Source organism: Panthera tigris, chromosome D4 (assembly GCF_018350195.1).
Source record: "Panthera tigris isolate Pti1 chromosome D4, P.tigris_Pti1_mat1.1, whole genome shotgun sequence".
NCBI lineage: Eukaryota > Metazoa > Chordata > Mammalia > Carnivora > Felidae > Panthera > Panthera tigris.
In genome coordinates this window covers 30,252,907-30,280,754 of record NC_056672.1, presented here as the reverse complement: position 1 = coordinate 30,280,754, position 27,848 = coordinate 30,252,907, and the positions used below count along the sequence as shown (strand labels likewise).

Here is a 27,848-nt window from a genome sequence, read left to right as displayed (position 1 = left end):
CAGTAGGAAGGCCTGGGTCCCGCAGAGCGGGTGGCGGGAGCCGGGGGCGGGGCGGGCGGCCGCGGACCAAGCCCTTTAAACTCCCTGCGCGCGGGAACCGCGGCCCAACAGCCTTAGGCGGGTGGGGCTGACGGGCGGGGCCGGCGGGCGCGCGCCCCCGCTGGCCAACGACCGCCCCCCGTCCCGGCCTCATCCCCTCGCCGAAGCCTCTCCAATGCGTACCTCTCTGGCCTCCCGCCCCGCGCGCCTCCGACCCTGACAACCCGCGCAGAGGGATGACGGGGGCCGGGGCTCCTGGCGGGTGTGTCTGGGCGAGTGCCGTTGTCGCGCGCTCCCCCGGAGTTTCGAACGCAGTTGGCCCTCGAGGCAGAAAAAAATACGAGAACGGCGGCCAATGGCGTGGCAGAAAGGACCCGCGCGCAGGCCCGGCTCCGCCCCCCTCGGCTAGAAAGAAGTCCAGGCCCGGCCATTGGCTCGCGCGACCTGTCACTCGCCGCTGCGGCCAGCGGGCAGGGGCCTCGCAGTGATTGGTTCCGCCCAGGCGCGAAATGTAACGCGGGAAAAGCCGGAGCAGTGACCCAGGCGGCAGGTTGTTATTTTCGGGGGCTCGGCGCAGCACGTCCTGCTTTCCTGTCACCGAGAGGCAGGCCGCCCGCAGCTTCCCGCCGGTGCAGCCTGCGTTGGGGAGTACAAAGAGCGGAGGGCGGGCCTGACTCAGGGTTGGGGGTCTGGCGCTGGCCGCCCGGTGCCAGCCGAGCCGCTCCGCTGCCTCGCTGGCCGCCGCGCAAGAGGTTTCCGGGAAACGTCCGCCGGCCATGAGCCGGCGGGACTGAGCGCCGGCGACTGGGCAGCAGCGCGGGCGAGCGGAGCGAAGGGCCAGGCCGGGGCTTAGGGAGTGCGGCTGCCGGAGCTGCGGATCGGGGCCGGGCGATGATCCGGGGTATGGAGGCGCCGATGGCGGACAACCCGCCGCAGCCGCCGCCCGTCATCTTCTGCCACGACTCCCCAAAGCGGGTGCTGGTGTCGGTCATCAGGACGACCCCGATCAAGCCCACGTGCGGCGGCGGGGGGGAGCCGGAGCCGCCGCCGCCACTCATCCCCACCAGCCCCGGCTTCAGCGACTTCATGGTGTACCCGTGGCGCTGGGGCGAGAACGCGCACAACGTGACACTCAGCCCTGGGGCCGCGGGGGGCGCCGCCTCGGCCGCCTTGCCTGCCGCCGCCGCCGCCGCCGAGCACCCGGGGCTTCGAGGCCGGAGCGCGCCCCCGCCCGCCGCCTCCGCCGCCGCCGCCTCGGGAGGTGAGGACGAGGAGGAAGCGAGCAGCCCGGACAGCGGCCACCTCAAGGTGAGCGGCGCGGGCGGATGGGAGGAGCGCGGGGCAGCCAAGGCCCGTTAACGGCGCGGCCAGGGAGCCGGCAGTGCCCGCGGATGCGGCGGGCGGGGCGGGGCCGAGTTTAAAACGCGAGGTCGCCTCTGGCCGCGGCGGGGGCGGTGGCGGGTGACAGGACGCTGACGTCACTGCCGCGCGCCAAAAAACGGGTCCTCGCGGGGGGGGAGGCGGGGCGACGGTCACGTGAGGCTAGCGGAGGGGTGGCGGGCAGACCCGAGGCCACCCAGCAGCAGGTGCAGTGAGCGCAGCCTGGGGTCGCGGAGGAGGCCCACTCGCGGTGCAGACGCTGGGCCGACCGCTGAGTCCTCTCTGGCCGGAGAGGGAGCGAAGGGATGCGGGCCTTCAGCTGTTCCTCTGGGTGCTGGACGGGAGGGATTGCTCAGATTCCCTCCATCAATGCAGATAACCCGGCCCTACTAAAGATGTCCAGCAGAGATAGCCGAAGAGCGAGAAGGGATTTTAGGGCAATCTTCCATAGCGGAAGTGGGCCCTCACTGCCCCTCATGCATCCAGCGTACCACCTTGCTAGTTGGCTGAGAGCAAGCAGTGGAATGGGAGGCTGTTAACCTTGAATTGCTTACGCTCAGACTGTTGAGAGCTGGGAAAGATAGGACTACCTGGTTCAAGCTTACTATGGATCAGGCAACTAAGCCTTAGAGGGATTGGTGAAGGGACCTCCTCAAGGTCCCACAGCTAGGTAGTGGGAACACTGGGACTATGGTAGTTTTTGTGGCTCGCAGTCCTGAAGCTTGTATTCACGGGTGCCTCTCTGCTGACATACTTATCTCTATAGACTGTAAGCTGCTAGAGAGCCGGGATAATTTTTCTCTGGAAGACTGTTCAACTTTAATTCCTCACACTCCAAATGCTGAATAAAAGTGCTCGGTAAATATTTGTGTAATGAATGAATTGTGCTAATACAAGGTTAATATTCAGGTTCTATTTGTTAAGTGGCTATGTCAGATAAGCAGTTTACTGAAGAAAAAACCGTAAATTAGTGGATAAGTGCCTGGATATTGGCAAATACTGTATCTACAAATTGAAACAAGTTTAACTTGGTCATGATTTTACATGCAGTAACAAAGATGTTGAAACTCCATGTGTTTTGAGCCCAGAGGAAATTGATATACTTTGTTACTAATGGCATTGTTATTAAAGAACTACAGAATTATAAAACTCTGTGTTTGACACCCTTGTAATTCTTGAAGCTGCGCTTCAGTAGAAATTTAAAACAAATTTGAGAGGACAAGCAGTGAAAATACTCATAATAGTGCTGAGTGAGTTTGTGAAGGGAACAATCCCTGTTGCTGTCTCTAGGTAGCCCTTAGTGAGATGGCTGGGTAGCCTAGATACTTTCCTGTGTTAACATACCTAGTCTTTAAAAAAGCAAACAAAAAAAAGTTAGGTTATATAGTTGGAACCATAAAGGCATACAGTGCACAGGTACTCGTAAAATATTTTGCATTTATTATTTTACTAATCTAATTTTGGATTATCCAAGAAGATTAGTGTTATAATAGATAAATGAAATTTATAGGTATGTTCATTTTGGCCTAAAATAGACTTACCTTAACAAACCTTATATAAAAGTTGCCCACAGTGCGTGGGTTTGAATTTTAGGTCCTCTTTCTCCACCTCTTTTTAGAGGTAAAATATACCAGAAATTTTGAAGAATATGTAAGCAAAAAGGCTGTTTTATATTTCACTTTTTTTCTCACACAGTCATATTTCAGAATTACTAGATGACTTGATTTTAATTTGTCCTTTAATCAGTGAAGCAATCAGCTACAGCTGCAAAAATTCATTCATTTTAGCTTTTCCATCTTGAGGGGAAAGGTCTGGAATATACCTTTATTTAAGGATGGTAACTAGTTTTGTTTGTAATCAGTTCTAGACTAAAGGTAGGGAATTCCAGTCCCCTTTACTTTGTTTTGTTTCTCTAAAGTACTTGTAGTTCTTTATCTCTACACGGGTGAATCATGCTGACTGAATCTGTTTACTTTACGGAAAGATAGGACACCAGTAACATGTTTCCCCCTAGTCCCTTCTCTCAGTATATAGGTTAGAGGCAATAACAGTTGTGAGTTTGAGAAAAACATTTGTGTTCGTTTATTGTCTGTTTGTTGCCATTGCCCCCCCTCCCCAAGGGCAGATGTTAACATCTGAGACCTTCACACTAAGTGTCAGCTCTTGCCAGCTTTCTTGTTTGTTCCTGCCCTACACTTCCTTTTCTGCCTGTGGGGAGAACATCCACCATCCACCAACTTATTTTGGCCCATCATCACAAGATTGCTTCGCACTGTTGGGGTATAATTATATATTAGCATTATCTTCTCTCAGTTTGTGAATTCTGAGAGGGGAGTGGAGGGGAGGGTGCAGGTCTAATTTCTCTCTGCCCTTAGGTTATTTCCAAGCTTCAGCACCTTGTGTCCTATCTACTCAGACTATGTTCATGAGGTTACTCTTCACTGTTGGACCTGTGTTTGGCTTCTCTGTGCATAGCCTCAGATACCATTCACTCTTCAGGACCTGCCAGCTGCCTATTCCACTTTGCCTTTCTGTCACCTGAACACTGCACAGAGTCTTACAGATAGCAGATTAGTACATATAATTTTGATCACCACGATGTTAAACATAACCTGTTAATGTAGTGGCCACAGTTTATTGCCTAGCACAGCAAACTGCTGGGCTTTTGAATTCCTTAATTAAATTAACCTTGTTTATCCAACGAACAAGGAGGAATTTGAGAAAAGAGTCTCCAAGATTGTTTAGTTAACATAGTATGGTAAGTGGCAGAACTGATTGGCACTTTCAAGAGCCCGTGTTCTTAATCCCTATGTGGTATTGCTTCTGTATATATCATGTATGAATTGACTTTAGGGGTTTATTATTTTTTTAGTAGTAAGCTGATGATGGTAGACATATGAAATACACATTGTTTACACATGTATGTTTCTCAACTGACCTGCTTTATGAGGGTACACACAATACAATTGACAAATGCAAATTAAGACTTGGAAAGTTATGCAGGTAAGGCAAGGTGGGGGATAGAATGAGGAAGCAGATATGATAGCCAAAGAAAATTTGGATCTAAATCTGAATTTAAAAAGGGAAATATGATCAATTACATTTTTCTCATTTTCTTGTCAAGGTCCACATGCCTTCCTCTGAGACCTATTTTTCTTTTCCTTCTAGGTTATATTTGTGCACTTTATTTGAATTTTACTTTGTATAAAAATGTGCCAAGGACTTTTAGGTTTGTCATCACCCAGTTTGAGTATAACTTTCTGTAAAATCTAGGTAAATGTGTCCATTATTCTAAGTGGCTTGAGAAATAACCCAAATTTTATTAAATAACTTTTTTTCGTAAAGATTTTCTTTTTTTTTTTTTTTAATGTTTTATTTATTTTTGAGACGAGAGAGACAGAGCATGAGCAGGGGAGGGGCAGAGAGAGAGGGAAACACAGAATCCGAAGCAGGCTCCAGGCTCTGAGCTGTCAGCCCAGAGCCCGGCGCGGGGCTTGAACTCACCAACCACGAGATCATGACCTGAGCCAAAGTTGGATGCTTAACCAACTGAGCCACCCAGGTGCCCCTATTAAGTAACTTTAAAAAAAATGTTTATTTATTTTTGAAAGAGAGAGAGCAAGAACAGGAGAGGGGCAGAGAGAGAGGGAGACAGAGAATCTCAAACACGCTCTGTGCAGTCAGCATAGAGCCCGATGTGGGGCTTGAACTGACAAACTGTGAGATCATGACCTGAGCCGAAATCAAGAGTTGGATGCTTAACCGACTGAGCCACTCAGGGGCCCCTTAAATAACTTTTTAAAGATAGTTATTGACATTGAAAACTCAAAACATTTATCATATATATTTCAGAAAACACTTTGAAAATTGCTAATCTACCATCTGGTGGTACTGAAAGTCTGTCTTAAAAATGAAATTTAGGGATGCCTGGGTGGCTCCTTCTGCTGAGCTTTGGACTCTTGATTTCAGCTCAGGTCATAATCCCAGAGTCGTGGGACCGAGCTCTGCTTCGGGTTCCGCATTGGGCTCTGTGCTGAGTGTGGAGCCTGCTGATGATTGTCTCTCTCTGCCCCTCTTCCCACCTTGCATGCATGATCTTGTGCTCTCTTTAAATAAATTACCAAAGTTTGCAAGTGTTTTTTTGTAATTTAATCATTTTGCTTCTTTTTAGTAGCTTATTTTGCAGGAGATGCCACAAAATAATGTGTTGGATTTGTTTTTAAAATTTTTAAAAAATATTTTATAGAACTAAAAACTTCTTTTTTTTAAAAATGTTTATTTCTGTGTGACAGACAGAGTGTGAGAAGGACGGGGGCGGAGAGACAGGGAGACACAGAATCCATTGCAGGCTCCAGGCTCTGAGGTGTCAGCACAAAGCCTGACACAGGGCTCAAACTCACTGACTGTGAGATCATGACTTGAACTGAAGTTGGGCACTTAACTGACTGAGCCACCCAGGTGCCTGTTGAATTTCTTTTTAACTTAACTTTCTCTTGTGAGCCATCAAGCAATCCTGACAAGATTTGTCTCTTAGACTCCAGGCATACTGGATTGCTGAGGAGTTAGTTAACACTCTGTTATTGTCAGAATGTACCTAGATGCATAGTTTTCTTATTGCTAAGGCCAAAATGGAAAGGACCTTTAAGTAATGCAGCTCATTTTTGTATGTATGGTTAAAAAAAGATGCTCTTTATTTATTTAGGGCATAAGATGATTACTTACCTTGCTTAATTTTCACAGTTGAAATGATATACTTAGTGAAGCCTTAACCTGTATATGGCTAGGATGTTGTATTATATTTTATTTATTTTTTTAGCTCTCTATTTCTCATTTGGAAATTGCAAATATATGATTTAGGCGGGGAAGCAACAAATTGTTAACTTTAAAAATACTCAAACCCCCGTTAGACATGATTGAAAACAATTTTTTGTTTTGTATTATTTTTGTTTTTTTAATGGAAACAGAAGATAGTAATGGATAATCAAAAAATTTTGATATTAACTAGTGAGTTATTTCAAATTATAATAGAGGCAACAGTATGCTTTTATGTATTTAAAAATACTGGGAAGGGGCATGTGGGTTGTTCAGTTGGTTAGATGTCCAGCTCTTGATTTTGGCTCAGGTCAGGATCCCAGAGTCCTGAGATCCAGCCTGAGTTGGGCCCACACTGGGTGTGGATCCTGCTCAAGATTCTCTCTCTCCCTCTGAGCCTCCCCTGCTCATGTGTGTGTGCACTCTCTCAAAAATTTAAAAAAAAAAAAAATAAAAATACTGCGAAAAGATTCTTTCATCATGGAGTAATTGTGTCACTAAGGCTTTTTAAAAATTAAACACATACAGTATTATTAGTTTCAGGTGTACAACATGATGATTTGACAAGTCTATACATTTCTTATTGCTTATCAAGATAAGTGTAATCTTAATCCCCTTTATCTATTTCACTCATCCTCTTACCTACCTCCCCTGTGGCAACCACTAGTTTGCTCTCTGTATTTGTTTTTTTAATTTTTTAAATGTTCTTATTTATTTTTGAGACAGAGAGAGAGGGAGACACAGAATCCGAAGCAGGCTCCAGGCTTGGAGCTGTCAGCACAGAGCCTGATGTGGGGCTCGAACTCACAGACTATGAGATCATGACCTTAGCTGAAGTCGGACGCTTAACCGACTGAGCCATCCAGGCACCCTGCTGTCTGTATTTAAGAATCTGTTTTGTGTTGGTCTCTTTTTTCCTTTGTTTCATAAATTTCACATGAGTGAAATCATATGGTTTTTGTCTTTCTGTAATGTATTTACTTAGCATTATGGCCTCTAGGTCCATCCATGTTGTAGCAAATGGCAAGACCTCATTCTTTTTAATGGCTGAGTAACGTTCCATTGTGTGTATGTGTGTATATGTATACCATATCTTCTTTATCCATTCATCTATGGATAGATACTTGGTTTGCTTCCATATCTTGGCTGTTGTAAATAGTGCTGCCATAAACATAGAGGTGCATATTTGGTGCATCTATTTGAATTAGTATTTTTGTTTTCTTTAGGTAAATACTTAGTAGTGGAATTCTTGGATCATAGGGTAGTTCCATTTTTAATTTTTTGAGGAACCTCCATACTGTTTTCCAAAGTGGCTGTACCAATCTGCATTCCCACCAAAAGTGTTCCTTTTTCTCCACATCCGTGTCAACACCTGTTACTTCTTTTTGACTTTAGCCATTCTGATAGGGGTAAAGTGTATTTTATTGCAGTTTTAATTTGTATTTCCCTGATGAATAGTTGATGTTGAGCATCTTTTCATTTTTCTGTTGGCCATCTATGTCTTTGGAAAAATGTCTATTCAGGTCCTCTTCCCATTTTATTTTAAGTTTATTTATTTATTTTTGAAAGAGAGAGGAGGCAGAGAGAATCCCAAGCAGGCTCCACACTGCCAGACTGGAGACCAATGTGGGGCTTGAACTCATGAACCGTGAGATCATGACCTGTGCCAAAATCAAGAATTGGATGCATACCTGACTGAGCCAACTGGGCGCCCTGGTCAGTCCTCTGCCTGTTTTTAATCAGATTATTTGTTTTTTTGGGGTGTTGTTGTATAAGTTCTTTGTATATTTTGGATATATCATTTGCAAATATCTTCTCCCATTCAGTGGGTTGCCTTTTCATTTTGTTGATGGTTTCCTTCATTGGGCAAAATTTTATATTTCGATATAATCCCAATAGTTTAATTTTGCTTTTGTTACCCTTGCCTTAGGAGACACATCTAGAAAAATGTTTCTATAGCTAATGTCAAAGAAATTACTACCTATGTTTTCTTCTAAGAATTTTATGGTTTCACATCTCACTTTTAGGTCTTTAGTCCATTTTGAGTTTATTTTTGTGTATGGTGTAAGGAAGTGGTCTAGTATCATTTTGTTTTTGCATTTGCATTATTTTTATGTATTTAAAAAAATATTAGGAAAAGATCCTTTCATGGCAGAGGAGTTATATTACTAAGGTTTTTAATTAACCTAATTTCATGTTCCATTTCTTAACAAAATCACCTGCTATTTTTATGGATCATAGATTGATTATTTATTTATTTATTTTGCATTTTACATTTTTAAAACAAGATTTAAACCAATTATTCATCATATAAACATTGCCAGCAACAATCCAATTATTGTAACTCAATAAATGATGGTAATGGATTCTCTAGTTTTACTCCTGGTTAGATCTTTGCTGACTCTGGATTAACAGTTTCAGTAAGCAAGACTAGAGCAAAGTGTAGCTAGTAAGAGTCCCAGCCAAGGAGTAAAGGTGAAGGTGAAAGTATTTGGTAATGACCAGTAATTGCTACAAGTTGATTTGCTAATTTGCACTAAGTCAGGGTCCAGGTAGGACCTTCCCAATTCCTAGCTTCATTATAAATGGAAACTTCTAAAAGAGTTATATAAGGTTAAGGAAATACATCAATTATGTGCCTCTTTTGTTAATTTTGATATCAAAAAGAATTGATGAGACCTTTATCCCATCAGCAAATATTTATTAACAAAGTGCCTCCAGCTTAGGCTGGAGCATGGTGCAGAATGCAACTTTGGAAATCCCAGTTTCAGCCTGATCATGACTCATGTTGTTCTGTCCTGTGAGGGTTGTTCTGTCCTGTGCTGGTATGCACCTTGTCTTGATCATTCTGGGACCCCGAAGGAACATCTCCTACCTGGGGACATTTGGGTCTCAAGGCAGAGAGAAATGAGAGATGAAAGAGTCATGTGATGGCTTCTAAAGCTTTTGCTTAGAGGTCATACATATAATTTCCACTCACATTTTATTGGCCAAAGCAAATCATATGGTCAAGTTTGCCTCATTGGTACCCACAGTGAGAAGAGGGGCAGTGAATATTTTTACAGTATTATTATCTGCCATACTGCCTTTCCACATTCCTTTTTGGGGTGTGTGTATGGCAAAAAAACAACAAAATTTATCATCTTAATTGTTTTTTGGTGTTAACTATATGCACATTGTTGTATAACAGATCTCAGGAACTTATTGATCTTGCAAAACTGAAACTCTGTACCCATTGAACTCTTCTTTTCTCTCTCCCCATAGTCCCTAGCAACCACCATTCTACTTTCTAAGAGTTTGACTAGTTTCGATACCTCACATAGTGGAATCCTGTAGAGTTTGTGGTGTGTGTGTGTGACTGGTTTATTTCACTTAGCGTAGCCCTTTTAAAGTTCATCCACATTACAGCACATGGCAGGATTCTCTTTTTTTAAGACCGAATAATTTTCCATTGTATTGTAAATACCACCTTTTTTTTTCTTTTTAATCCGTCAATGGACATTTAGATTGCTTCCACCTGTTGACTGTTAAGGAAATGGATTTTAATATCTATGAATTTTTTAAACATGACTTATCCTTAAGATAACTCACCCATGTGGAGATTGAGCTTTTCTTTCAAAGTGAAAATTGATGGAATGGAATTTTGCTGGAGCTTATTGTTATCCATCAAGGCTTTGGCCTGATGTTTTTAAGGATTTGGAAGGCTTTACGTTTTTATATTGTAGGCAGTAAAAACATCTTCATTTTGTTTGTAGTTGTATATAATCCTTTTATGATTTTTTTTCATGTAACTTGTATGTATAAAATTTAACTTACCTGGGAAATGAGAAAGTTTTTTTTTTTTTCAAGTGAATGTTTATTTTAGATTAGTTCTAGATGTATGGAAAAGTTAAGATAGTACCGGGTGTTCCCATAAATCACATACCCAGTTTTCCCATTGCTAACATCTTAAATTAGCATGGTATGTGTGTTACGATTAATGAACCAGCTTGATAAATTGTTATTAACTAACATCCATAGTGTATTCAGATTTCCTTAGTTTTTTTTTTTAAATTGAAGTGAAATTCACATAACATAAAACTAACCATTAAAATTTTTTTTAATGTTTATTTATTTTTGACAGAGAGACACACACACAGAGAGACAGAGAGAGCATGAGCAGGGGAGGGGCAGAGACAGAGAGGGAGACACAGAATCTAAAGCAGCCTCCAGGCTGTGAGCTGTCAGCACAGAGCCCATCGTGAAGCTCAAACTCAGGAATGGCGAGATCATGACCTGAGCCAAAGTCGGACACTCAACTGACTGAGCCACCCCAAAATTAACCATTTTAAAATGTAATTCAGTAACATTTAATAATTCACAATGTTGTGCAACTACCACCTATATCAAGTTTCAGAACATTTTTATTACCCCAAAAGAAAGCCCTGTCCTCAGTAGTTACTTCCTATTCTCCACTACATGCAATTTCTGGAAACCAATCTGAGTTCTGTTTCTGTACACTCAACTATTCTGGAAGTTTCATTACACGGAATCCTACATATTTGGCCTTTTGAGTCTGCCTTCTTTCATTTAGCTACTGTTTTTGAGGTTTGTCTACCTTGTAGCATGTATCCTTTCTATTGCTGAAAATATTCCATTGTGTATGTTTATGACATTGTACCATACTCTGAAATTGTTTTCCCACCAGCAGTGATTTTGAGGGCTCCAATTTCTCTACCTCTTTGCCAAAAACCACTTTTATTTCCTATTTTTTTCTTTTTCTTTTTTTGAGTATAATCTAGTTGGTGTGAAGTAGTATCTTATTGTGCTTTTTGAAAAATTAATTTTATCGAGATGTAATTTACCTTATAATTGTTTTGATTTGCATTTTGCTAATGATGTTGGGCATCTTTTCATGAACTTGCTGGCCATTTGTATAACTACTTTGGAGAAATGTGTTTTTAAGATCTTTACACATTAAATTGGGTTCTTTGTCTTTTTGTTGAGTTGTAAAAGTTCTTTACATATTCTGGATACTAGACACTTACTAGATATAATTTGCAAATATTAATTTCCTGTTCTGTAAGGTTGTCTTTTCATTTTCTTGAGACTGTCCTTTGATACTTAAATGTTTTTTCATTTTAAGTCCAGCTTATTTATTCTTTTTTTTTTTAATTTACTTATTGAGAGAGAGAGAGAGAGAGAGAGAGAGAGAGAGAGAATCCCAAGTAGGCTCCACACTGTTGGAATGGAGTCTGATGTGGGGCTTGAACTCACAAACGGGAGATCATGACCTGAGCCTATATCAAGAGCTGGACATTTAACCAACTGAGCCACCCAGGCAACCCAATAAGGGTTTATCTCTTGACTCTCAATTCTGTCTCAGTGTGTCTTTACTTAGGCTCATACCACACTGTCTTGATTGTTGCTGCTTTGTAGTAAGTTTTGAAATAGGGACATATGTGTCCTGCTTTGTTCTTTTTAAATATTGTTATTTGGAGCCTCTTGCAGTTTTACATGAGTTGGAGGATCACTTTCCATTTCTGGGCCTTTGTAATTTTAATAGGGATTGCACCAAATCTGCACATCAGTCTAGGTAGCATTGTTATCTTCTATGAAGCCTTCAAATCCAAGAACTGTATCCCATAAGTTTTGACATGTTGTGTTTTAGTTTACATTTGTGTCAAAGTATTTTCTAATTTCCTTTGTGATTTCTTCTTTGACCCATTGCTGTTTAAGACTGCATTGTTTAATTTCACATATTTGTGAATTTTCCAGTTTTGTTTTTGTTTTTGGTTTATAGGTTCATTCCATGTTTGTCACAGAAGATACTTTGGATGATTTTCTCAGTCTTTTAAAATTTATTGTTACTTGCTTTGTGGCCTAACACATGGTCTTTCCTGGGGAATATTCCATGTGCACTTGAGAAAAATGTATATTTTGCTGTGTATTTTGAGTGATCTATATATGTCTGTTAGGTCTAGTTGGTTTAGAGTGTTCAAGTGTTCTATATCTTTGTTGACCTGTCTAGTTCTATCTATTATTAAAAGTCAGACCCCAACTATTTTGAATTCTTTCTCCTTTCAATTCTGTCAATTTTTGCTTCATGCATTTTGGGGGTTCTGTTGTTAGGTGAGTGTCTATAATTGTTATCCCTTTTTCCGTTCTTTTTTTTCTAAGTAAGCTTTAGGCCTAAGGTGGTGCTTGAACTCACCACACTGAGATCAAGAGTTACATGGTTTACCAACTGAGCCAGCCAGGAGCCCCTCCTTTCCATGCTATTCTCTTCTAACTCTTCTAACTTATTTGTGTTTTTGGATCTAAAGAAGTCTGTTGGAGGCAGCATATAGTTGGACCGTTTTTTGAAAAATCCATTCTGCCCATCTCTGCCTTTTAATTGGTGATTTTAATCTATTTATATTTAAAGTGGTTACTGTTAAGGAAGAACTTTTGGTATTTTGTTATCTGTTTTCTGTATGTCTTCTACCTGTTTCATTTCTCAGTTCCTCTCACTGCCTTCTTTTAGTTTACTATTTTCATATCTTTCTTGTTTTCTTCTTGATTTTTAGGGTTTTTGTTTGTTTGTTTTTTGTTTTTTCAACTGGCTGCCCTGGGAATTTCAATTAATCTCTTAGACTTAAAACAATATATTTTGAATTAATAACCACCTTAGCTACAATAGTGTACAAAACCTCTGCTATAGTCACAAATTACATATTCTTACATTATGTTCCCACTAACATGGATTTATAATTTCTTTTTATTGCTCATTTATGTTTGAGAGAAACAGAGCATGAACAGGAGAGGGGAAGAGAGAGAGGGAGACACAGAATCCGATGCAGGCTCCAGGATCTGAGCTGTCAGCACAGAGCCCAAGGCAGGCTTGACCTTGAGAACTTTAATATCATGACCTGAGCTGAAGTCGATGCTTAACCAACTGAGCCACCCAGGTGCCCCGGATTTATAATTTTTTTTAAGTTTATTTATTTATTTTGAGAGAGAAAGTGCAAGCAGGGAAGGGGCAGAGAGACAGGGAGAGAGAAAATCCCAAGCAAGCTCCATGCTGTCAGCTCAGAGCCTGACATGGGTCTTGAACCCTTGACTGAGATTATGACCTGAGCCCAAATCAAGAGTCAGATGTTTGACTGAGCCACTCAGGTGCCCCTGGATTTATAATTTTTAAAATACATTTGGCATTTGCCTTTTTTTTTTTTAAAGTTTGTTTGTTTATTTATTTAAGCAATCTACACCCAATGTGGTGCCCAAACTCATGACCCCAATATCTAAGAGTCGCATGTTCCTCTGATTGAGCCAGCCAGGTGCCCCTGGCAATTGTCTTTTAAATTATATAGGAGAAAAAGAAGAGTTACAAGCCCTGAATACAATACTTTTGGCATTTGTATTTACTTATGTAAATACCTTTACTGGGGTTCTTTATTTCTTTGTATGGCTTTGACTTTGTCAGGTGTCCTTTCATTTCTGCCTGAAGAACTTCCTTTAGATTTATTGTAGGGCAGGTCTACTAGCCATGAACTCAACTTTTGTTTCTCTGGAAATGTCTTAATTTCTTCTTCATTTTTGAAGGATAATCATGTTGGATATAAGATTGTTGGTTGACTTTTTTTTCTTTTCAGCACTTCAGACATGTCATCCTACTGCTTTCTGTAGTTTCTCCTGAGAAGTCAGTTTTTAATCTTCTTGAGGACTCCTTGTAACTGATGAATTGCTTCTCCTGTTTTCGTGATTCTCTGCCTTTTGTCTCTTGACAGTTTGATCTAATGTGTCTCAGAGTGATCTTTCTTTGCTTTTATCCTTCTTGAAGTTCTTTGAGCTTCTTAGATGTTTACACTTATGTCTTATCAAAATTGAGAAGTTTTCATCCCTTATTTCTTCAAATATTCTCTCTGCCCATTTCTTTCTTGCCTCTGGGTCTCCAATTATGTGTATGTTGGTATGCTTGATGCTATAGTTTGAGTGTTTATGCACCCCAAAGTTTGTGTGGTGAGATCCTGACTGCCAAAAGATGATGCTGTTAGGAGGTGGGGCCATTGGGAGGTGGTATCATGAGGGTGGTGCCCTCTTGACGGGGGATTAATGCCTTTCTGAAAAAGGCTCTAGAGAACTCCCATGTGAAGACATAGCTAGAGGGTACCATCTATGAGCCAGGAAGAGGGCCCTCACTTGACTATACTGGTGCCTTGATCTTGGACTTTCCAGCCTCCAGGACTGTGAGAAACACATTTCTGTTGTTTGTAAGTTACCCAGTCTGTGGTATTTTGTTATAGCAGCCCAAATGGACTAAGACACTTGATGTCCTACAGGTATCTTGGGCTCTGTCCATTCTTTTCTCTTTCAGTTCCTCAGACTGGATAATTTCAATTGACTAGTCTTCAAATTTGCTGATTCTTTCTTCCTGCCAGTTCAAATCTGCCATTCAAATTCTCTAGTGAATTTTTCCATTTTAGTCATCATACTTTTTTTTTTTAGCTCCAGAATTTCTATTTGGTTTCTTTTTATAATTTTTTAAAAAATTAATGGTTATTTATTCTTGAGAGTGAGAGAGAGAGAGAGACAGAGTGCAAGTGGGGGAGGGGCAGAGAGAGAGGAAGACACAGAATCTGAAGCAGGCTCTAGGCTCTGAGCTTTCAGCACAGAGCCTGCGACATTGGACTCAAACTCACGAACTGTGAGACCATGACTTGAGCTGAAGTTGGATGTTTAACCAACTGAGCCACCCAAGTGTCTTCCCCACCTTTTTAAAAATGTTTATTTATTTTTGAGAGAGAGTGTGTGAGAAGGGGAAGGGCAGAGAGAGAGACAGAAGAGCTGAAGCAGATTCTGCACTGTCAGCACAGAGCCCAACGTGGAGCTCAAACCCACAAACTGTGAGATCATGACCTGAGCTAAAACCAAGAGTTGGATGCTTAACAGACTGAGCCACCCAGGCATCCCTATAATTTGTTTCTTTATTGATATTTTCTGTTTGTTGCAACAATGTTCTTCCGTTTTTCCTTTTGTCCTTTGTCCATGGATTCCATGACCTCATTCAGCATATTTAAGACCATTTATTTAAAGTCTTTGTCTAGTTAGACCTGCATCTACTTCCTCTTGGTCTGTTTCTATGAATATCTCTTGTGTATGGACCATACTTTGTGTCTTTACATGTTTAGTAATATTTTGTTGAGAATGGGATGTTTTGAATATTCTACTGTGGTGATTCTGGAAATCAGATTCTTCTGTTTCCCCAGAGTTTGGTTTGGTTGTGTGCTGGGGGTTGTAGTTACTTGTTTTGTAAATTTGCTTTTTCTTTTCTTTTTTTTTTTATTATTATTTTTTTAATGTTTATTTATTTATTTTTTGAGAGAGAGAGAGAGTGAGTAGGGAAGGGTCAGAGAGAGAGGGAGATACAGAATACGAAGCAGGTGCCAGGCTCTGAGCTATCAGCACAGGGCCTGGATGCAGGGCTTCAACCCATGAACTGTGAGATCATGAACTGAGCCAAAGTCAGAAGCTTAACTGACTGAACCACCCAGGTTCTCCTGGTTTGCAAATTTTCTAAACTATTTTTGTAAACTCTATTTGTTGTGTTTGTTCTCAGCTAGAGATTGCTAGAGATTGCCTTGAATGCCTGTAGCCAAAAACTGAAAGGGAACAAATACCTGACTTTGCAGAGATGGCTCTGTGTTGTAGCTTTCTCTCAATGCTTACACTCATTATAACTCTGTCTTAGCCTTCATTTCCTGCTTGTGCCTAGCTGAGGATCAGAGGTGTGACAGTTCAGGGTCTTTTCAGGTCTTTTCTGAGCATGCTTCCTGCCCTGGGCAAGTCGGTGGCTTTCTAAATTTTTATCTTTAGGATACCAGGGCAATTTTCAATGCCCTAATTACCCAAAGAAACTCTCCCTCCAGCTTTTCCTCCCAGGCTTTTGATGTGTCCTTTTGTCTCAGTTGAAACGTTTTGCCCCTGGTGGCAGCAAGTTATTATTGAAACCTTACAAGGTTTTTTTTTTTTTCTCTCTCTCTTTTAAAGATGGTGACTTCTTTCTTTCTTTCTTTCTATGTTTGTTTATTTTTGAGAGAGAGAAAGTATGCGCACATGAGTAGCAGAGAGACTGAGAGAGAAAGAAAGAGAGAATCCCAAGTAGGCTCTGCAATGCCAACACAGAGCTGCCAAAGAATTGGACCAAAGAGTCAGCTGGATCATGACTTGAGCTGAAATCAAGAGTCAGACGCTTAACCGACTGAGCCACCCAGGTGCTCCTAGCCTTACAAGGTTTTGAGCGGCTCTGTTTAGCCACTTTACTGCCCTGAGAGAGTTCTGAGTTAGGTCAAACAAAGACAAACACCTTGTGTTAGTTCTTCAAGTAGCACCCTGACAGATCAAAACAGACCAACACAATTCTTTTAGAATTAAATCTGCTTTGCTCTTTGTGGAGCCAGGGACTGAGTGAGAATGAAGGCTCTTCAAGATCACTGGTGGGGGTCAGGGAGAGGCAAGGGCAGGGAATAAAAATACTGCAAAGCTTTCCTATTGTTTTAGGTTGCCTGTATTTTGATTCAGTGTTCCCTGTGTTGCTGTAAATCTATTTTCTGGAGTTGTGATAAAGGTGATTTTGACAGTTTTTTCTCAATTATTCAGTGATCTGTGGAGGGATGGGCCTTTGGAACTACCTATTCTACTATATTCACTGATGTCACTCAAGAAAGATTTAAAAAATGATTTATTGTGATATTTTACTTTAATGAGAGGATCTAAGAAATTACATTAACATTTATACAAATTGTTAATAGGATGGAATCCGACGTGGTAGACCTAGAGCAGATACTGTCCGGGATTTAATAAATGAAGGAGAGCATTCATCCAGCAGAATCCGTTGTAACATCTGTAATAGGGTGTTTCCACGGGAGAAATCACTCCAGGCTCACAAAAGGACTCATACAGGTAAGTTGAGCAGAAGTATTACTAAAAGCTGATTTGATGTTTGGGCCCATAAATTAATATTTTAGTTGCTTTATATTTCCTTACTGTGAAGTTTTTTAAGACAGGCACTGTATAGTCGGTTTCTTTTTTGGTAGGAAAGACTGGTTTTCTCAGCATTGGTACCATGTGACTTCTAAAAGTATCATGGTAATTAATCTAGTTGTCATAGGAATATTATTGCTAAATTGAATTCTATCATTCTGCCTACTTAAATGTCAATATTTGATATGCCCTTCCGTTGTCTGTGTAATTGATAAGACTGATTTGTAGGCCAAATACTAAAACAGTGTCCAGTTTTTAGCAGAATTACTAGAATCCCCAGTGTGCCATCAGAATGTTTCACCTAGCTATTTAATCTAAGGTGAAGTATAATTTTTCAGAATTAAATGTATTATAGGTAGCTATCCCAGGACTATCACATATCTCTATTTGTGTAGAGAAATTATACTTAAATTTTAAATACCATATAGAGAGCAAAGAAATAACATAGAAAGAGCCCTTGTTCTTTCCATAGAGAAAGTTGGCCCCAGAAGAAGGAGCTTTATGGTTATAATAATGGTATTTAATAATTTACAGATGATAAAACTGAGGCATCAAGAAAAGCAAAGACCACTGCCTTACAGCCTCCCATACCTTTAAGTCTAGGGCTGTGCTGGCAGATATCGTAGCACATGCTGCTCTTGAGCAGTTGAAATTTGGCTAGTCTAAATTGAGATGGGCAATATGTGTAAACTATGCTGAGTATGAATAAAAGAGAGTAAACAATGTCCTTAATTACTTTTGATATTGATTATATGTTGAAATTATATTTTAGATATATTGGGTTAAATAAAATATATTATCAAAATTAATTCCACCTGTTTATTTTTGCTTTTTTAATGTGGTTCCTAGAAGTGGTTCCTATTCTCTTTCCATTGGGCAGTACCAGTTAGAACTTGGGCTGTTAAGGCTTAGTTCCCTATTTTTTTTGCAGTGTTTATGGCACCACCTGTTTGGTTTTTTGGTTTGTTTTTGAAAAGATACATTTTATTTTATTTTTTTTTTTTAATTTTTTTTTCAACGTTTTTTATTTATTTTTGGGACAGAGAGAGACAGAGCATGAACAGGGGAGGGGCAGAGAGAGAGGGAGACACAGAATCGGAAACAGGCTCCAGGCTCCGAGCCATCAGCCCAGAGCCTGACGCGGGGCTCGAACTCACGGACCGCGAGATCGTGACCTGGCTGAAGTCGGACGCTTAACCGACTGCGCCACCCAGGCGCCCCAAGATACATTTTAATAATATGCTAGAATATAGTTTTCTTAGCTAAATCCCTGAAAAAGGGTAAAAGTTTTAATTTTGAATTATTACAAACTAAGGTGGCCAAGAGGTTTTTGACTTTAGGAACCATTCAGTAAAACCATTACAAAACGAAATACATGATTTTGAGAATTTTCAGATTTATTTTCAATCTAATTGGTCTGAAATATCCCCAGATAACTGGTTCACAAGCCACAGAGTACATATTGCCAGTGTAGATAAGATTCGGGACCATGTGGTGTAATGATAAGATCCCTGAGTCTCAGGCCTGATCTACCACCAGTCCACCATGTGTCACCCTGTATTTTCAGGCCTTGGCCTACTATGCTGTATGCCAGAGGGCTGAGCCCAAGATCTCCATGGTATGGTTAAGCTCTAGTAGTATGTATATGGTTTGCAAAAAACTTTCTCTTACTATTTTATTATTTATTAACTTAAAAAATTTTTTTAAACATTTATTTTTTGAGACAGAGACAGAGCATGAGTGGGGGAGGGGCAGAGAGAGAGAGAGAGAGGGAGTCACAGATGCTGAAGCAGGCTCCAGGCTCTAAGCTGTCAGCCCAGAGCCCGACTTAGGGGTAGAACTCACAAACAACCGTGAGATTATGACCTGAGATGAAGTTGGATGCTTAACTGACTGAGCCACCCAGGCGCCCCATCTCTTACTATTTTAAATACCCCCATACCCCTGTTTTATTAACACGTGTCTATCACAATCATTTGGTACATTTCTAAATAATGAGAAATTAAGGGAGTACTTGTTACTGTTAATTGAGTCATATTGGAAGTACCAGTGCATACTTGTTGATCACAGAATGACTTTTCAAAAAATGATTTTAATTATGGTTAAACAATATTTTTGAGCACTTTCTCAAGCCTAGCACTGTGTTGTATATATGAATTGCAATGGAATACAAAGTATTATACATCTTTGTGTCAGGAGAGTACCAGGATACATAAATAACAGTGGATTATGAGGTAGTGAAGGGATACATAGTTCAATTATTTGGAGGTAGCAGGGAGGTATAAGGAGATTCACTGAGAGAGCCTACAGGACTGGGAACATTTGAATGGGCAGAGAAAATTGGATTTTCAAGGAGTACAACAACATGAGGAACTAATTGCCTTGTGGATGGAATGAATCTCATGGAATGAAGTAAAGTTAAACCCTGCCCTCTTATGCAGTAGCTATAGTGCAGATATTAGGGGACCACTGAAAAGTCAGCAGATAATTTTCAGCTGTTCAAGGGGTGTAGTAGGGTTTGGAGTGATTTAGGAGGTAGTTTGTATGACAAAAGCAAATGTTCTATGTCATTCACTCCAGAAGTACTGTGCAGGGGTGGAGAATAGAGGCCAGCTAGGGTTCCTGCTGGGTGGGAGGGGTGGGGAAGTTGCAATGGGAAATCAGGAGTGGGAGACATTTTAAAGAATTAACTAGAGGGGCACCTGGGTGCTCAGCGTCTGACTTCGGCTCAGGTCATGATCTCTCGGTTCGTGGGTTTGGGTCCCGTGTCGGGCTCTGTGCTGACAGCTCAGAGCCTGGAGCCTGCTTCGGATTCTGTGTCTCCCTCTCTCTCTGCCCCTCCCCTGCTTGTGCTGTCTGTCTGTCTCTCTCTCAAAAATAAATAAACATTAAAAAAAAAAAAAAAGAATTAGCAAGAGCTAGTGATTTGGATTATGGGGAGAAAAATGACAGGATAAGCCGAAGATAACTTCAAGGATTTGAACCTGGGAGCCTAAAAGCTCAAGGCCTAACGAAAATATTATTTTGCTTTCAAGTGGATAGCTACTTGGTAGCATGGATAGCTGTTGTTAGCATTAACACTTGCAGCTTTGTAGAGGCTATGACATGTTTTATTGTTGTTTGGAGTCATGACCTATATGGAGGTCAGTTCTCTCTGTCCCTTTCTCTTCTTACATTATTGTCTCAGAAATAATATATACTATTTGTCTACTTAGGTGAGAGGCCCTATCTGTGTGACTATCCAGACTGTGGAAAAGCCTTTGTTCAAAGCGGACAGCTCAAAACACATCAGCGTCTTCACACCGGAGAGAAACCTTTTGTTTGTTCAGAAAATGGTATGGTGTTAAGAGTTAAGTTTATGTAAGAACTGGTTGTGAGTTAAAAGCTAAAATATCTTTTACTTAAGATTTTTGGGAGGAGAGATTTCGATGTAAATTTTATAAAACATCATAAGTTCTCTTTCTAAATTGAAATCCATGCTCATTTTCTGGGAATAATTGATTTTTAAATAAAATATTCCTTCTAGGTGAAAATATTAAAAGGTAATTAAAAGTAGTAGTATATTCAGGGAGCACCTGGCTGGCTCAGTTGGCAGAGCATGCAACTCTTGATCTTGGGGTTGTGAGTTTGAGCTCTACAATGGGTGGAGAGATTACTTAAAAAAAGAAAAAAAAATAGTAGATTTAGGTAGAGGTGGTGGAAAGATCTATAGAAGTAAAAGCAGCCTTTATAGTAGGCTTTTAATTGATTTTAAACTTTTCAACTATTAAATGGAAAGAAATACATCATTGTCTTAATTTTCAACAAAGGGGGAGATTTTACCATCTTGCTACTGCCACTGTTAGTAATTTCTTACCACTTTTCATAAGTGATTTTCTAAATCTCTTATCACATTTCTTGAGATGTTTTCCTTATGCACCTTTTTACATAGTTATACCTGAAATTCAGTATAGTTTTGTGCTGCTGTTGTGTGGTTCTCTTGATTGTTGTCAGCTGTTATGAATGTCTATATGCTTTTTCATTTGCGTAAGCATATACACTATGATTGTCTCAATGTTGGATATTGAATATTTGTTTTTAAAATTTGTTTGTTGCCAACAAAGCTGAGGGACACGGCTTCCTCCTTAAAGCTTTGTTCATCTTATGGGATGTTTCCTTATGATGGATTCCAAGAATGGGATTCCTGGGTCAGAGGTTTTGATCATTTTTGCTAATAAATCACTTTCTGGTGGGGTTGATGCATTTATATTGCCATGACCAAAAGGTGAAGGCACTGCTTGCTTCTCCTTAGGGTTTTTTTTCTCCTCCAAGTTACAGAATGCTAAATCCCATGGTCTTAATTCACTTTTCTTGGATACCAGTGAAAATGAACATTTTCCACGTCTGCTGGATGTCCAGATTCTGATAAGTGTTTCCCTCTGTGTTTTGAAGGCTGCCTAAGCAGATTCACCCATGCAAACCGCCACTGTCCGAAGCACCCTTATGCCAGGCTGAAACGGGAGGAGCCCACAGACGCTCTCAGTAAGCACCAGGCTGTGGACAACCAGGCTGCTGCCGAGTGGTTGGCGAAGTAAGGCTCTCCCTGCACTCCACTGCACAGTACTGCCCTGCACATGGGCTGGCACTGGGAGCTTTGACAGTTCTCTCCTTTTAAATAAGTTGCTTTTATACATATTTTATAAAATAACTTGAAATGGTGCTTTATTTCTTTAAACCACAGAATTGTTAGGAGTGGTGTGAGGATCTTTGTGCCATAGAAAACAAGTACACGATATTAATTAGTCTGAGTGCCCAGACCACAATTTATTTTAAAAGCAAGAATTTTCCTCATTCTTAAAGATTGTTTTATATGAATTGTACTCTACCGTGCAGCCTGTCTTTGTTTTCTTCATATCAGTTAGGTGCTGATTATTCCTGGGATATAGGCTAGAGATTCTTCTAAAGTAAAGTTCTGAAAAGCACCTGGTTGAATTTTTTTAATGGCAACAAGGGGGCCAGCATGAAAAAGTATCTCTAAAGGTATTCTGATTTAAGGAGTCATCTGGTCATCTGTTGTGTACAAACCAGCACTGGCTGTTCGGGGCACCCCCTCCTTCATCAGATTCCTCTGCACTAAGGAAAAGTCTGGAATCCCTCATTGTGCTGTTTAGCTCTGCCTCCCTCTGGCCTCGCACCTGTCTCCAGCTACCCGGCCTTCCTGTTTGTCAGCACCACCCTCACTGTGGCTTGCAGGCCTCTGTGCCCCCTGCTCCCTCTGCCCGGAATGCTGCTTTCCTCTTCGTTTAGCCACTACTCATTCTTCATTTCTTACTGAGGTCAAACATTGCGTCAGGAAGTTCTTCCCTAACCTGCTCACTAACCTCCAGAACAAACAAGGTTAGACCGACTTAATAGATCCTTTTATAACACAGTGTGTTTTCTTTTTCAAAACCTTCATCACACATTTATTTATTCGTTTAGTGTCTGTCATCCCTGTTAGACCAGAAGCTCCACTTAGACAGGCGTTGTTTGTCTGGATTACTGCGTCACTTCCTCCCTCCCTCTTGCTCCTGGCTGGCCTCTGCCACCCCATGAGCTCTAACTTTGCTCAAGTCAGAAACTTGTTGGTCATCTTTGTGTTTTCCTCTCATTCTCCCATCTACTCAATGACAGACTAATGGATACTACTCAGTATAAAGTCTAAACCCGGTATCATGTGATTCGAAGTCCTTCATTGCCTGGTGGTCCCTGCTGACCTTGTTAAACTTCTTTGCCATTCTCCGTTCCAAGTTGTCCTTCAAGTCATACTGAACTGTTTGCAGTTCTTTTTTTGTATCTCTGAGTATTGCCCAAGTTTTTCCAGGTTTGAGATGTCTGGATTTCCTGAAATCTAATAGTTGTGTTATTTTTGTATAATTTTAAAAACAGCTTTACTGAGGTGTAATCAGCACACAATAAAGTGTACAATTTGATACATTTTGACATATGTATACACCTGTGAAACCATCATCCAAGTTAAGATGGTGAACATATCTGTCACTTTCAAAAGTTTCCTCATGCCCCTTTGTAAGTCATCACTCTTGTCCCTCCCTGCTTTCCTGCTCCCCTGCTCCCCAGACTGATCTGATTTCTGTTATTATAAACTAGTTTGCATTTTCTACAGTTTTATACAAATGGAGTCATACAGTATACACTTCTGTTGTCTGGCTTCTTTTATTCAGTGTAATTATTTGGGGATTCATCCATGTTGTTGACTGTTATCAATGGTTTATTTCTTTTTCTTTTTTTAGTTTATTTTTTTAATTGAAGTATAATTCGTACACAATGTTACATTAGTTTCAGGTGTACAACATAGCGATTCTCCAAGTCTATGCATTATGCTGGCTCACAAGTGTAGCTACCATCTGTCACCGTATAACCCTAGGCTCATTCCTTCTTACTGTTGAGTAGTACACCATTGTATGGATACACCTCAGCTTGTTTATTCATTTGCCTATTGCTGGGCTTTTGGGTTGTTTTTGGCCATTACAAATAAAGCTAATATGAGCATTGATATGCAGGTCTTTGTATGGGACATTTTTGTATATAGTGGTACTGTTCTTTAAATATGCCTTTCTTTAGTTACCAAAAGGTAGAATATTTTCTCTTATGAATTATCAGTTGGTTTTGTAATAGAATAATCATGGTACCTCTTAGATTTTTGAATAAGCTCTGTGTGTTGTAGACACTAATCTGTCACATTTTGTGGGTTTAAAATTTCTTACAGTTAACTCTGTCAGAAGAATAGGATAAATAGTTTTCTAATGATTATTTGTTCTACTCTGTTTAATTTTTTATTGAGGTGTAATTGACAGACAATATTTGTTCTACTGTTTGTGTATTTTACTGTAGTCCATTTCACATATGATCTTAAAGGCAGTTAATTGGTGAAAACCTATGATTAGAGAGTTGAGTATAAGACCCAGAACTGCCAGTTTTTGATTTTGGAAATCTGAGTGTGTCCCTCAACTTTCCCTCTATAATGGGAAATATATGTAAAGTATATGAATCACTTTAGAACTTTATAACCTAAGACACAGAAAACAATACTGTGGTAAAGAACCTGTTTGCTAAAGAAAAGTAAAGGTTTGAGGAGGTCGTGTATACAAATAGCTAATGTGCCTGCGTTCCATGTAGGTATTGGGAGACAAGAGAGCAGCGTGCCCCCACCTTGAAAGGGAAGCTCGTGCAGAAAGCTGATCAGGAGCAGCAGGACCCTCTGGAGTACCTTCAGTCTGACGAGGAGGACGACGAGAAGCGCGGTGCCCAGCGCCGGCTGCAAGAGCAGCGGGAGCGTCTGCACGGAGCCCTGGCTCTCATAGAGCTCGCCAACCTGACCGGGGCGCCGCTCCGCCAGTAGCCTCGACAGACTCTGCCACTGTACAAAAAGTACTGCCCAGCGTACTTAAAAAGTAGATCCTTGGGCATAAGCTAAGCACCTTATTTGCTTATCATAGGCTGCTATTCTGTAGAAACTTATGAAGAATGTCATTGCCCCAGAATATGGGGTGAGAGAGAATTGCACTTTTTTTATATGGTAATGGATTTGTTGTAAAGTTTAAAATATTTTGTAAATATGGGACTTCTAGTACAGGGTAGAAAAGGACATATTGTGGGAAGCTAGATTTTGCAAGTTTAATGCATTCATTGGAAGCAGTTCTCACAGGAAGCACTTTCTGAATAAGACACTTGTATGAAAAAACAGAATGGTACATGTAGCCAAAGAACGTTGAAATAGATTATTTATAAGATCATTTTTTAACAATGTATATTAGTATGTTTAACAATACTGTAAACACTGAGGCAAGCCAGAAAGTAGAAGATATGTGTGTAAGATATAGATTTTTAAATTGCAAAATAGTGTGCCTAATGAAAAGTGGAAAACTGACTATTTTGGAAGATGTTCTAAGTTATGGACTTTGGAAGAAAAGAGATATTTGAGGATCTTGGCAAGATGCACAATAGTTGAGAATTTTCAGAATTGGATAATATCAGTCTTATTCTGTCTTTCCGAGGCTTAACAGCTCACTCTGATGTTCAGGTTTGAAAAGCACTTGGCATCCCTGTTAGGTTAACTTGGGAGCTTTTGCACGTTGCATATTTCTCATTTGCTGAAATTGAGTGATTAATCTTGCAAAGTCTAGGTAACTTGGTAATTGGTATTTTTTTATATATATATTATGGGCCCTGTAAGAGATTTGGCACTTGGATTTTTATTAATAAAAGGGACACCTACAGGGTTGTTTTGTAGTGAACTGTTTTAGATCTTTTGTTAGCAAACACTAAATTTTAATTGTATTGCTTGTTTAGAATTACTAGCAAATGGAAGCCTCCTATTTATATTTTCAGTGCATAAAGCCACCTTCTTGCTTTTCTTCAGAATAACATGCCAAGCTATTTTGTGTTCACTAAATTTAGTTATCAGGTAAACACTGCAGAAAATATTAGCTACTCAAATAAGTAGGTTTCTGGAATAGTTTCAGCTGCAAGTGTGTTAACTTGTGTGGTGGTTTTAAGCCATTTTTCCAAATAGATGAAGTTTTTAAATACCACTTTATGTACTGAGGCATGAACAGAAAAATCAAGACCAGAGCAGTTCACCTCCTTTATGTAGGCATAAACCTCCATCATTTATGCTTTTGTTTTAAGCAGAAACTAAATAACATGCATAGCATGGTAATTTGATAGATTGCTTAATTGGAGTAGACCTCAAGAGTAATAGAGGGCAATATGGGCTCTTCAGCGCCTTTTTTTTTTTTTTTTTTTTTTGAAGTAGTAGCCTACAAATGTAGTTTAAACATTATCTAAAATATAGGCTTCTTTATCCAAAAATCCCAGTGTGTTGCAGTACACAGATAGTTTAAAATACTAGCCATGGGGAAGGGGAGGTATGTAAATGTCTTGGAAGGAAGCAAAAGTGTGAGAGATGATAGTAACAAATAATGTGTATGAATGAGGACATACTTTAAAAATGTAATTCCTCTGTACAGTAAATTACAAATCTTGAGGGATTTTTTTTTTGTAATAAGAGAATTTATATTTGTAATGGTCTGAGAATTTTGTTTGTAATCTGGTATATAGAATTTTAACTTGGAGCACTTATAAGCACAGGGAGAGAGACTGTAGCATCTGAATTTTCTTGGTTTAGGTTTCAACATTTTCTCTAGATTTTTTGCTCTCAAATATGACTTAAATGAACTATGAAAAGCAACACTCATCAGTCTTGGGAAATTTAAAATTTGATGAACTTACCTAAAGAAGGAAGGGCAATAGGAATTTTAAAAATACAAATACTTGTCAATTCACAGATAATAAAATTTACAGCCTTCAAAAGTAAGGGTTTTTGTTTGTTTCTTGGTCAGCTTTTGTCAACTATAATAGTTATATTCGCAAACATTTTTTATTTGTATAATTGGAAGTTTAAGAAATTATTACAACTACATACTATAGAAATATTTAAAATGTTCTTTTTTGATATAAGCTATATGCTTGGAAAAAATACATTGGCATCTAAAATTTGAGGTATGTTAAGACTGCTTTTTGTTTTAAAAATGTGGTTTACATTCAAATTTTTGAAGTGTTTTATGCTTCATATGGCTAAGATGTAGTTTGGCAGAGATAACAGCATAAGAATAAACATGCTGTAATTTTAAAAGATGCTTTGAATAAAAATTTATTTTAATTTACAGTTTAAAGTACATGTTCATTCTTGAACCCTTTATAATTTGTTTTCCTGTCAACAATAACCATAATATAAAAAATTGAAAAGGTAGAAATGTCACCTATGGCCCTGCGTTCTCCTATCATTATTATTTGGTGCATTTTCTACTTCATTCCAGTATGAGCTCATCTCAGGTATCTTTTCAGCATAGTAGACACCATAGTGTAGATTGCTTTTTTTACTTTAAAATTATGGCCTTTTAGATTATAGATGTAAATTTAACTTCCTCATCTGGTTCATTATTACAGTGTTAAAAATACACTGGTGTGGATAATATTGCCAGCTGTATATTAGGCCTGATGGGTGATCAGGACCTGGGATTTCATTTCATTTATATTCAGGATGTGTTGAGCAGCCGAAATAGCGCAGCTGGGAGAGCATTAGACTGAAGATCGTATATTCAGGATGTGTTGAATCTGGGGTCACCTCCCTGAGGAGACGCTCAGGGCCTGTTTACTGTTTTGTTTTAAATTTTTTTTAATGTTTTATTTTATTTTCGAGACAGAGAGAGACAGAGCATGGATGGGGGAGGGTCAGAGAGAGAGGGAGACACAGAATCTGAAGCAGGCTCCAGGCTCTAAGCTGTCAGCACAGAGCCTGACGCGGGGCTGGAACTCACCATGGCCTGAGCCGAAGTCAGAAGCTCAACCGACTGAGCCACCCAGGCACCCCGGGGCCTGTTTACTGTTTAAAGAACCAAGCAAATTGGTTTAATTTTTTCATTATTTATCTTTAGTCGTATACTTTCAATTGGCAAGGTTCAGCCTGTCCAGGCTTTGAGCAAGAGAATTTCACATGCAACTCTTCAGTGTGAGTTGTGATTTAAACAGGATGAGATTTCAACAGTGACTGAAGGTCCTGGAAGTATGTATGTAGA

General features: G+C 40.0%; 1 protein-coding gene across 1 annotated transcript; it reads left to right on the top strand.

Annotated features, from left to right (window-relative positions):
* The first annotated feature begins 525 nt into the window (after positions 1 to 525).
* ZNF367 (zinc finger protein 367) lies at positions 526 to 26,945 on the top strand. Its single transcript, XM_042964964.1, has 5 exons — positions 526 to 1,347; positions 17,001 to 17,151; positions 20,448 to 20,567; positions 21,664 to 21,802; positions 24,388 to 26,945. The coding sequence occupies exons 1-5, from the start codon at positions 931 to 933 to the stop codon at positions 24,608 to 24,610; spliced, it is 1,050 nt and encodes a 349-aa protein (XP_042820898.1). The 5' UTR covers positions 526 to 930; the 3' UTR covers positions 24,611 to 26,945.
* Positions 26,946 to 27,848: the final 903 nt, after the last annotated feature.

What these genes read in the sequence shown, in the direction of transcription:
- ZNF367 (XM_042964964.1), top strand. Translation starts at nt 931, where the DNA reads ATGATCCGGGGTATGGAGGCGCCGATGGCGGACAACCCGCCGCAGCCG. An exon ending in TTTTGTTTGTTCAGAAAATG is followed by an intron (nt 20,568 to 21,663) that starts GTATGGTGTTAA and finishes TGTGTTTTGAAG; the next exon opens with GCTGCCTAAGCAGATTCACC. An exon ending in GCTGCCGAGTGGTTGGCGAA is followed by an intron (nt 21,803 to 24,387) that starts GTAAGGCTCTCC and finishes CGTTCCATGTAG; the next exon opens with GTATTGGGAGACAAGAGAGC.